Source organism: Plasmodium brasilianum, chromosome 7 (genome assembly GCF_023973825.1).
Source record: "Plasmodium brasilianum strain Bolivian I chromosome 7, whole genome shotgun sequence".
NCBI lineage: Eukaryota > Apicomplexa > Aconoidasida > Haemosporida > Plasmodiidae > Plasmodium > Plasmodium brasilianum.
This window is the reverse complement of record NC_090120.1, coordinates 1,662,702-1,675,276: the sequence shown is the minus strand read 5'-3', so window position 1 is coordinate 1,675,276 and position 12,575 is coordinate 1,662,702. Positions and strand designations below refer to the sequence as shown.

The following is a 12,575-nucleotide window of genomic DNA, read 5'->3' as shown; positions in this document are numbered from 1 at the left end:
TAAGCGATGTAAAGTGGATAAGATAATAGTTATTCTTTACTAACTTAGCATTTGCCTCACGAAGTTCGTTTTGGTAAAACTGGAAATAACTTCCTTGGGGTGGAAATAAAACCCTATATAGGTTTAAACAAAAAAGAAAAAAAAAAAAAATGAAGTAACAGTAACGTAATAGAAACATAATAGTGGGGTAACAGTATGATTGTAACGAATAGCCCATGGGTGAGGGGATAGTAAGGACACGAGAGAAACGTATGGAAAATGTTTCAACGAGGTGAGAAAAGTTTAGAGTGAAATATATCTCTTTCTTACATCCAAAGTGATCATAGGCATACAACAGTTCGGCCCATAAATCCTTTGCCACTTGGGAGTAATCTACGCAAAAAAAAAGAAAAAAATATAAAAGTATGTGCATAAATGTCATACATAATGGTCTGGGTGCAGGATAAATGTGCGTGTAAACCAGATAAGTGCGCATGTGCATACATATGTGTATGTGTACATGCGCGTATATATTTGTACATATGTGCATGTTTGTTTTCTGTGCCAAAGCACTTGATACATACTCTGGTTGATGTTGCAGTCCTTGAAGGCCATGGTAAAAAAGAACTGGTATTTCGGTCGTTCAGAAGGTTCAATTACAAAATCTTTGGGAATACTTGGAAATATTTTTAAGAAATGCTTATTTATTGTATCTGGTAAAACTTTAGACAAACTTGTTATTGGGCTCGTCACACTAAAATGAGAGCTTAATTTTTCTTTGTTGAATTTTTCAAATTTCATATTTTTATAAAATTTAAATGTCTGATATTCCGAATGCTTGTTTTCTTCATATTTTGTTTTTAAAAGATAAAGAAAGACTATATGATTAGCTCGATACAAATTTGTAAAAGTAGGCGAAATGTCGTTCAGTGTTATCAAATCTTTATCCTCTTCGATATTTAGGAAACCATAATACAGAAAGAAGTTCAGCTCAACGAGGACTGCGCAAGGCGAAAGCAGAGGGATAAAGGAAGAAAAAAAAAAAAAAAAAAAAAAAAATGATATGAATATGGAATAATATGAAGTAATAAAGAAGTAATAAATAGCACTAGGAAGGAGCACGAAGCAATAAGACGGGGATGAAATAGTAGGGATACGGGATATGCCCCTGAGTTTATCTGCTCTTTCCTGTAAGTGGAGTTCCACATTATCCTCAATTTTCTCTATTTTTCCCATTTGCAGTACTCCACTTTAGGGAGGAAGTTACTTACATTTTTCTATATCCTCGTCCTCCAACTCTAGAACCATATTATTTATATCCTTGTCGACCTCAGTAACGTGCAGGATGTAATTCTTAATAGTATTCATTAATTCTGAGTATTTCTCATCATCGTTCAACTCGTTTTTTATATTTTTATTTGTTACTACTGAGCTTTCTTCAAAAGGATTTATACCCCCCTGATCATGCTGATTATCCTCCCCAAGAGTTTCACTTCCCCCTTCCTTCAGCTTTATATTGACAAGTAATTTGTTTGAGCTGTACAAGTCGACATATTTATGTAATGATGATACTACGTTTTGTTCACTCTGTTCCTTTTTTCCCCTTTGTTTTTCTCCTCCTAAGGCATATTTATTATGTTCTTTTATTTCCTTCTCTGTGTTATAACTTAAATCTAGTAGTTGCAATAATTTTTCTTTTTTAAAAGTTGTTGAATTTTTGTCCACATAGTCCACTAATTCATTAAAAATATTTTTCATTCGAAAATAAATTATGACTTGTTCATAAAATTTTTGACATAAATGTATATAATTTGAACAGAATTTTTCTTTTTTCACATTAACAAAAGTTTCAAATGGCAGATTTTCTATAACTTTTACTTGACCAGATGATATAACTAAATAATCATTAAAAAGAGTAAAATCTTTATGTATGTTTTCTATAACTTTCGATTTTGATTCATTCATAAACTCGTCATTTTTACTACTTAGCACAAGCATTTCTTGTACATTTCGTATGTTCGTGTTATCCAATATATATCTATTAAATTTTAGTATTTCCTTAGTTCTTGTAATTGCATTTTCATCACTTAACGAATTGTCTATACTTAGCAATATATACTTTAAGGCCATCGCACTATTATTTGTTATTATCGTATTGTAATAATGGCATCTTAAATGAGTTACACTTAGGACTAATTCATTTATTTCTTTTTTTACATTTTTATCAATACTGTCTTCCTTTATCTTATCTAATGTTTTATCGCAATTTTTTTGAAAAAATGCTTTATCATGATTTGTCAGTGTGTTCTTTGCATGCATATAATTAAGTATATGCTCACATGTTCTTAGACTATTATCTTCCACTTGTATATTTCTTATGTTCACCTCGGTACTATACCTTAACCCCTTTGTTAGATTCAATTCAAAGGAAGAACTTGCACTTATGAAACAGGTGGCCAGAAGAGCCAAAAGGGGTAAGCTGACTTTTGGCATTTTAAAAAGATGGGAGTGGGGAAAAAGAAAAAAAAGGAGGTACTAAAAAAATGGAAGAACCCACGGATGGAAACACATGCGAAACGAAATAAAAAATAAAGAGAAAACAAAATAAGGAGAAAACAAAATAAGGAGAAAACAAAATAAGGAGAAAACAAAATAAGGAGAAAACAAAATAAAGAGAAAATACAAAATAGAGAAAATACAAAATAGAGAAAATACAAAATTGAGAAACTACAAAATTGAGAAACTACAAAATTGAGAAACTACAAAATTGAGAAACTACAAAATTGAGAAACTACAAAATTGAGAAACTACAAAAGAAAGAAAGGGGAGAACACAGGGGGCATGAACGCTTCCGCTTCGCTGTAGTTCCCTCCGCTTATCACGGTTACGTCTACTACTTAGTGATACTCAGTACTACTTAGTGCTACTCAGTACTACTTAGTGATACTCAGTACTACTTGGTGTACTTCTATTACTACTGATACTTGCACTTTCACTATTGCTATTATTTAATTTTTTTTTTTTTTTTTTTGTAGTAGCATTATGCGTGCATAACTGTACACACACAATACCAATTCTTTAAAGCGGTGAACAACTCGGACATGCGCTCTTGACTTCTCACAATAAATGCGTAATTTAAATTATTCGGGAAAAAATAAAAAATAAAAATAGGAAAGTAAAGGAAAAAAAAAAAATCAAAAGAAAGGAATGATGGAGGAACAGATAAATACGCGAAACAATGTGCAATAGCGATTAAAAATTATTTTTTTGTTTTAGCTTAATACACAATGCACATTTTGTATTGTGCGCATTTCGTACACCCCCTGGAAATTGCTGGGAAGCGCTTAGCCAATATTCAATGCTTATGCTCATGCATAGGTCCTTACGCAAAATACGTACACACATACACACATACAAATATACGCGTATACGCAAGTATACTTACCCATGCATCAGCACATAGGACGAATCAGTACACTTAAGAAGAACGAAAGCATATTCTAATGAATAAACTGAGAAATGTAAAAAGTTCAAAGAGAAAAAACAAAAAAAGAAAAAAGAAAAATCAAAAACGAAATAACAAAAAAAATATACTTAAAGTTGTGAAGGAGAAAACCTATTTTTTTTTTATTTTAACCCGAGAAAAAAAAAATTTAAAAAAAAAAAAAAAAAAAAAGAGGATAAGAACACTGATAGTGCACTATTCATTTTTGGCAAAAAAAAAAAAAAATGCACATAATATGTACACACATACGTACTTACTCATATACACATGTGTGTAATCGTACATACTTGGAAAATGCGTACATAACCAACATTTCACTGCTGTGTGCCCCTTATTCTTTGCGATTTATTTTCTTTTCTAATTTGTTTCATGTGTAATTTCAAAAAACTTTGTAATCATCGAAAAAAAAAAGAATATAAGGTAAGCCCATGCGATGTATGATCGTGGGTATGCTTATATATATATGCATGTATTTATTCATATATATATATATATATATAAATATGTATACGTGTGTGCGTGGAGGGTAAAATGTTAACGATATACAAGAGGCATTTGTTTGCTTGTCCCCCTGCACAATGCACTTTATATGTTCATGCACAAATAGATATTCATTATTTTTTTTAAAAAAAAAAAAGAAAAAAAAAAAAAATCCAAAGCATACACACAAAACATGTAACAGAAGAGAAAAATTATTATAAAGAAAATATGTACACATTACGTATTACAAAATACATCAATTAGGAAAAAAACTGACTAAACAGTTTCTTGTAATTGCCAAGGATTGAGAGGCTATTTGTTTGCTCCTTTTTTTCTGATTCATTCGGAGGATTTTCATTTTTTGGAATTTTTAAATTATATTTATTTAAAAAGAGATTATAAATATGTTCTTTTATATAACTTTTATAGAAAGATAAATTATTATGATTAGTTGTACTTAAGTTTAGAGCTAAATTTACTGAATCGACTTCATTCTCACTATTAATGAGTGTATAATACCAATAATATTTTTTACGTATATTTTTTCTTTCTTCCTCTTCTCTAGAATTGTCATTTACTTTATTTGAGCTAAAGTAATTAAGTAAATGTTTATATTGAGTTAAGTTTTCCTTTATATGTGTAAACTCAACATTTCTGGATTTACTTGACTCGCCTCTTTCGCGTGTTATATTTAGTCGCTTTAAGTTGTATGGAATATTTCTTCTCAATTTCTCACATGGTACATTTTTTTTTTTTCCCTCATTATATACTTCTTCTACGTGTACTCCTTCCCTCTTCTTGCTACCCTCCCTGTTAGGGAAAAGCCTCGTCTTTTTGGTCGTTATACCTTCGTTGTTCTGGTTATGCGCCTGCGGTGGGCTACAACTCCGTCCCTTGTCGCTTCCACTACTACTACTACTACTACTACTACTACTACTACTACTACTACTACTACTACTACTACTACTGCTGCTACTAGTACTACTAGTACTTATAATATGAGTTCTACTGGTTACCCCATGCTTTCTTCCCCCCCTTCTCATGTACATCTCCTCTTTTAAATCTCCTCTGATCTTAGATACATAGAACTTATCCAGATCACCCAGAAAGTAGCAACTACCGATTTCACTCACCTCTCTATATAAAGAACTATTCGTTTTACTTCCATTTTTAGTTGTAGTATCCATGTAATTCTCTTCTTGAGGAACATCAACATATAAGGGATGATCACCACTCCCAAGTATGTTCGACTTCAAAATACTTGCAAACACGTAAAATACGGTAAGAATGTTTTTATTTTGTTCTATAATTCTGGATGACAATTTAAAGTTTGTCTTAAAATTTCCAGCTATGCTTAGAAATATATATATATAAGCAAGCAAATAATCATTTGAACAATTTATAATATACAAATAAAAAACAAATAAGTGTATAACATTAAAATAAAACATAATTTTTATTAAGTTCATATCACTGTCAATGAGGTATAATAAATTCTCGTCTATTTTTCTAATTATAAAAGAGGGGTAATAATAGAATACGTATGAGTTACTACTACTAATATGATGCATATTTTTTTTATAAATTTCCAAAAAAAAAAGAAATTTTTTTTTTTCATTTTTTTTTTTTTTTTTCCCAAATATATATTTATCATCTTTTTCGCTTTTTAAAGAATTTCCATTTGAATAAAAAAAATCGCATTTTTGTGAATTGTTCCAATTCTTTTTATTCATCTTTAATTTTATGTCTTCATTATGTACATCCACCCTCTCCTCCCTCTTTAACGGTTCAACGTGAGGCCCTCCTTCACCGTGCCCATTGCTATGACTTCTAACACTACTAATTCCATTCGATTGATTTGTAAAATTGTTTGCACATTCGAAGTTTGCAGTGTAGTCGATGTTGTTATCTCTCATATCATGCTTCCCCCCGGCTTCAACAAGAGAATGTAAAAAATTAATTACGCTCAACACGAACTTGTCAAAATATACATTTTGTTCTGTGTTGATTCGTATCCTGCGTGTATGAGCGGGAGTTTGTAAATATACATTTTTTTCTTTTTTATTTTCCCTTTTCTCTTCGTTATAACTAACCCTTTTCATGTAAGTCTTTTCTATATAATTTTTAAACTTATTAATTGTTTTGTTCATTTTGACAAAATTTTTAATTTTTTTTATGTGTCTATTTTGTATTACTTTCTTTCTTTCTAATTTTATTACAATGCTTTCTTCGTCTGTTCTGTAACTGTTCATCCTTTTCCTTTTCCTCTCCTCCTTTTGTTTCACTATATCGTCGTTCCTAATGCAACTGCGCGGGTGAAAGCGACTGCCATTAGCAGCATCGTTAGAGGTGGTATCATCCGCATCACTGTCAATGTCAACCCCTACAAGAATATTTCTACTTGTACGTGTACTTCTATCACTATAACTATATTTACTTCTATTTCTACTTCTATTTCTACTTCTATTTCTACTTCTATTTCTACTTCTACGTGTACTTCTACCTCTACTTCTACCTCTACTTCTACCTCTACTTCTACCTCTACTGCTACTTTTTCTTCCACTTCTTCTTCCACTTCTTCTTCTACTTCTATTCCTATTCCTATTCCTATTACTTTTTTTATTTTTATTTTTATTTTTTCTTCTTTTTCCAAAAAAAAGGAGTAAACAGTAATAACTATCAATCACTTTAAATAAATTATGAAAAACATTCTTTTCAGCATAGAATTTCCCAGTCGGTGCGTCTGCGCCTATTTTTTCCATATACTCGTACTTGCTCTTTTTTAGGCGCACTTTGATTTTTTCATACTCGTTCATAATTTCTTTTAAGTGCTCCATGTTTGTAAAACGTCGTATTTATGATATAGCCCCTATGGCATCATGCAAACGTAACAATATACCATATGAATATAAGAACAAATGCCCTTATGAAAACAATATAAATATAGTTGTAAATATTTCAAGGCTTTGTTCAACATGTGCTATTACATATAGATGGATAGTATTATGCTGTACCCATTTGTTCCGCAGTTAAAAGGAATGTATGCAAATGTCCTTTTCAGCATTCTGCTTGTTAATACTCAGAGGATTACGAATATAACTGTCCACATGTAGACACGTATACATGTACATATGCATGGATATATTATGCTGCATAACCCTTATATGAACTTTTATTTTGCAAAAATTTGAAATATCCCAAAAAAAAAAAAAAAAAATATAAACTAAAAAATAAAATAAAATAAAACAGTATTAATGATAATATTGATAATAAACAAGCAACTAAACAAATAAATGGCCAACCATATAAACAATTACGTATGCAGTTACTTATGTTATCACTTCTGCAATCTTACATGTAGTCGACTATGCAAATAAAATTGTTACCTAATGCCTATATGCTGGGAGGATATAAGCACACCATCGTAACTACTCAAATTTTGTACTTGAGAAATTTTAAAATTGTTTACAGGTAATTCATGTGCATATGACACTGAACAATATAGTGTAGGTGAAAATTTATACTTGTATACTTGATACATATACGCACACTTTCAAAAAATTTTATTTTATAAAAGGGAAATAAAAAAAAAAATATATATATATTCAACGTCCCGGATTACATATAGGAGTATTATAATGTTACTGTATTTTTGCTTTGCAATTTTTTTATTCTTTTTACACAAAATGATGCACGAATTAATTCGCGAAAAGTGGTATACTTGCTCACACACACATATATGAATAAATAAATATATAAATATATATATAATATATATATATATATATATAAATATATATATAAATATATATATAAATATATATATATATGTACATTTCGCAGGGATGCGTCGGCATTTACCCCTACCTTCAAAGTTCATCTCGTTTTTACTTATGAAAAGGCTTGACGCTTATAATAATAGATAAAGTACATACATACAAATATACGCACATATATTTTCATACACGCATACATTGCACATATGGATGCGTTTGCTACAAAACCTTGTTCCTATTCACTCATATGATATTTTTTTAATGAACTTTTAATGCATAACCATAGTAGTTTACTTTCCTATCATAGTTCTTCAGGACAACATTTCGTTCTTAATTTTCCTTTAACAATACATGTAATATATGTCGCTTAATTAATTAGAGAAAAAAAAAAAAAAAAAAAAAAAAAAATACAATATATATAACATAAAATATTTACGTAAGGTTAATAAATTCAATATATCCAATATACCCAATATAAATGATATGTTTAATATATTCAATATATTTAATATATTTAAGATATACAATTTCAACACATTAAGCATATTTACCATATCAAAGAATTATGAACATTATTAAAACACTAAAAAGATAAATAATGAAGTAATGATGAAAAAAAAAAAAAAAAAAAAAAAAGAAAAAAAAAATTATAACTTCAATAAAATATGTCACAAAAGATGAAATGGTGATAGAGGGTATTTGTTACCTATCATTTTAATTTTTTAATATATGCGTAATTATTCTTATAAGTACATATAAAAGCATACACACATACACATATATATATACATATGTATATATACATATAAATACGTATAAATACATACACACATATATATATATATATTCATATGGTATGTTAAAAAATCTTTTCCTCGTTTTATCTTCTTTCAAATGAGTGCAACAACAGGAAGCTTGGCTATATGTATATGTACAATTAAAAAATTATAAATTAGTATTAACTTTTTATGTATACATAACATGCGTAGTTATATATTCATAACGTAACTAAACTTGAAATACACATATTTAATTTATACATACATATATATATATATATATATATATATATATATACATACAAATGTACGTAATTTAATTATTAAGAAGGGTGTAGTTTTAAAAGCATTTCTCTAATATTTTGTTCCCATGTCCGCACAATTTCACTTGGCTTCATATAATCTCAACTTCTTATCTTCTAATTTTCTCTTCTTTTGTCCCATCTTTCCTTTTTTTTTTTTTTTTTTTTTTAAATTAATGAAATTCTAACGACAGTCTAAAAAAACCCTAATTCTATTGTCATTCAAGAAACCACCATCATACATTCGTACTGCATCTGAAGCTGATTCATTTTTTTCATACTCGATACTCACAATTCCAGTTAATTTTCTCTATCACATAAGTAAAGAAGAAAAATAGAACATGTATTCAATATGTACGACACAATGCGAATTTCAGTAGGGTAAAAATATAAATATATATAAAAATATGTTCATATATATATATATATAAACAAACAGGAAAACACAGGGGAACTACTCTACTATAGCAAATGGTACATAATCGTATATAATTGTAAACAAAATTAACATCTTATTAGGAATGAAAAAAAAAAGGTACAAAATTAAAAAAAAATTTACATTTTCGTTCCAGCAATCGATAAATTACATGAACACGCAAGGTACAAGCATAATGAAAAAAAAAGATAAAAAAGCCATACATTTTACATTTATATGTACACATATGTACACATATGTACATATATATATATATATATATATACATATATATATACACGCATGTGTTACTGTCCTGTGCACGTTGATATGCGCATATGGACGTTTTTGTTTTGCCTTACTTTTTCATTCATGAGTATCTGCACATCGACAATTTTTCCCGTTTCTTGAAAAGCCGAGAAAATATCTTCAGCATTCAAGTATGTCGGAACGTTTGTCACAATTATTGTATTATTTTTATGCGTGTCTGAAAAGGTAGAAAACAAATGACAAGTATTATTCGTAGGAAAGTTTATGAGATGGAAATAGATTGCAATAAACAGATATATGAATTATTATAATAAAATGCTTTACAAGATTATTTCACGAAAAGATGCACACACGCACACATACACATATACACACACACACATACACATATACACACACACATATACACACACCCACATACACATATACACACACCCACATACACATATACACACACCCACATACACATACACACACATACACACATACACACACACGCGCAAATAAAAACAAACTGCGCAAACACTTCCAATAACTTGCTCCTTTTTTACCATATATATTCTTATTATTATTAAAGGGGGGCATATGTTTTTCGTAAAAATTGTTTTGGTAAGTATTAGGGTAAGGCATATTATTGTTATAAGGAGTAAAATTATTGTTCATATAATATGGAGGGGGGCTTGGATTATACATGGGCATTTTATAAGATGGAATTATTTTACTATTATTCATATTATTGTTAATCATGTTATAATTTTGATTAATACTCTTATTGTTTTTTTTGTCCAGAATTTTTTTCCCCTAAATATAAATAAAAAAAAAATTTACATACATGTATATACATACATATACATACATACATATACATATACATACATATACATATACATACATATACATACATACATACATATACATACATATACATATATACGAATATATGTACTGTTTTAAAAATATCAGCATAAAACAACACATTTTCCACGGCTCATTTTGTCTTTCCTCATTCTGATGCATTTTTGTATGTACCAGTATAATGCTTATCGTATCGCCATCCAAAGTTTTGTTGTTCATAGTACTTATAGCATTATCACACGAATTTTTATTATCATATTTTACATATCTGTAAAAGGTGCATAACGAAGGTAAGAAGTGAGTGGTACATAATCAATAGTTCGAAGAGAGTTATACATAACTAGAGGTGATGAATGCAGAATAAACGGTTGGAGTTGATGCGTCTACACAACTGTGTGTACACAAAATTGCAACAAAATGCAGAACTGTATACAGATTAAATCATAATATGGAAAAAAAAGCTTACGTAATTTTCTTGTCATTATCATGAAAAATATTATATATTCTTCCAAATTTACTAAACTCTTTTTTATACAATTCTAGATTATTGCTGTTAACATTTGAAATAATTATACTATGCAAATACTTTTGACCTGTGGGGGGAAAAAAAAAAAAAAAAAAAAATATTATATTACATTGTTACACTACACCATTACATTACATTATTACGTTATATTATTCTGTGCTATACGAATGTAAATATATGAAAATTATTACACAAACACAATAATATTCTTTTCATTCCATTTTAGCTCTTTTCTTCCAACGAGAAAAGTAAACATTCAATTGAACAATATATGGTACAGTTATAAATGGTTCTCTTATCCAATTTTCCCCAAAAACATACCTGAATTTTTTTCTATAAATTTATTAACAATTTTTTTCTCATTTGGGGCTTTCTGATTAACTTTAATATTTTCCTTCTCTATGAGTTCATCTAAACTCATATCAATTTTGCTTTTTATACTCATTATGTATAAATATTAGCATACCTCTCTCTTTTTTTTTTTTTTTTTTTTTTTTTTTTTTTTTTTTTTTTTTTTTTTTTTTTTTTTTTTATCAAAAAAAAAAAAAAAAAAAAAAAAATACATTTACCGCTAATAATTTAAAACTGTTCGAGATTAACAAAAATTGAAACAACAGAATGTTAACATGGGCATAAATATATACATATATATATATATATATATACATACACGCTCAGCTAGTATTATATAACTATTTACATTTACATACATACATTATACATTTACGGTAAAGTTGTACGCATAATATATATATGTATATGTATATATATATATATATATGTATATATATAGATAGATATATATATATATAGATATATATATATATAGATATATATATAGATATAGATAGATAATAATATGTTTTATAAATAAAAAAAATCTTCGCGTTTTTATAAAACCTTAAAAATTAGCATAACAGCAGTTTTACTTCTCTTTCATTTTTATATGTAAATCTTTTGGGCTTCTCAAAAAAGGAATACTTTTTCTTTTAATTAGCCATGAAAAATTATATTTTATTTTCAAAATATATAAAAAAGCAGAAATTAAAAAAAAAAAAAAATTTCTATAAATGTTCATATATTATACAGCATATATTTTTTATACATATAAAATAAATACGTACATGTATTATGTATATATATATATATATATATTCGTATGATGCATACATATGATGTATATGATATAATGTATCACTACAGCTTAGCACAGTTTTTATCGAAACATGTATGTTTTACCTATTTATTATTATATATCATTAAAAAGCAAAAGTCATTAATTCTTAACAAAAAACTTAATGAATACGTGTAAACATAAATATACATATACATATATATATATATACATATACATATATATATATATATATATATATATATACATATACATATATATACATATATATATATACATATATATATATACATATATATATATATTGCGCTTATTTTTATAAAAACGCCATTATTAGTAAAACATATATTGTTCTTAATTTAAAATGGGGAAAAAAATTCATTTTTCAGAGAAAATATTAAAAACGTTTTTTCATATTTTTATTTGTTTTCTTTTCACATGTTTAATATTTTTTTTTTTTTTACAATTTTTTTTTTATTTAAAATTTTGCATACGTACAAAAATATATATTTTGTAAATATATATATATATATAAGCAAATTGTAAATATATA

The 12,575-nt window shown here is 27.7% G+C and overlaps 4 protein-coding genes across 4 annotated transcripts; all 4 read right to left on the bottom strand.

Moving 5' to 3' along the window:
• Positions 1 to 39: 39 nt before the first annotated feature.
• MKS88_002081 (high molecular weight rhoptry protein 2) lies at positions 40 to 1,215 on the bottom strand (the record flags this gene model as incomplete). The annotated part of the gene is made up of 4 exons (XM_067215062.1): positions 40 to 113; positions 310 to 372; positions 564 to 980; positions 1,137 to 1,215. 4 exons carry the CDS (start codon positions 1,213 to 1,215, stop codon positions 40 to 42), a joined length of 633 nt encoding a protein of 210 aa, XP_067074377.1.
• A 27-nt stretch (positions 1,216 to 1,242) lies between these two features.
• MKS88_002080 (high molecular weight rhoptry protein 2) lies at positions 1,243 to 2,472 on the bottom strand (the record flags this gene model as incomplete). The annotated part of the gene is made up of 1 exon (XM_067215061.1): positions 1,243 to 2,472. One exon carries the CDS (start codon positions 2,470 to 2,472, stop codon positions 1,243 to 1,245), a length of 1,230 nt encoding a protein of 409 aa, XP_067074376.1.
• Positions 2,473 to 4,224: 1,752 nt separating this feature from the next.
• MKS88_002079 (uncharacterized protein) lies at positions 4,225 to 6,801 on the bottom strand (the record flags this gene model as incomplete). The annotated part of the gene is made up of 1 exon (XM_067215060.1): positions 4,225 to 6,801. One exon carries the CDS (start codon positions 6,799 to 6,801, stop codon positions 4,225 to 4,227), a length of 2,577 nt encoding a protein of 858 aa, XP_067074375.1.
• Positions 6,802 to 9,005: 2,204 nt separating this feature from the next.
• MKS88_002078 (RNA-binding protein) lies at positions 9,006 to 11,332 on the bottom strand (the record flags this gene model as incomplete). Its single annotated transcript, XM_067215059.1, has 6 exons — positions 9,006 to 9,131; positions 9,599 to 9,723; positions 10,058 to 10,307; positions 10,536 to 10,629; positions 10,828 to 10,954; positions 11,209 to 11,332. 6 exons carry the CDS (start codon positions 11,330 to 11,332, stop codon positions 9,006 to 9,008), a joined length of 846 nt encoding a protein of 281 aa, XP_067074374.1.
• Positions 11,333 to 12,575: the final 1,243 nt, after the last annotated feature.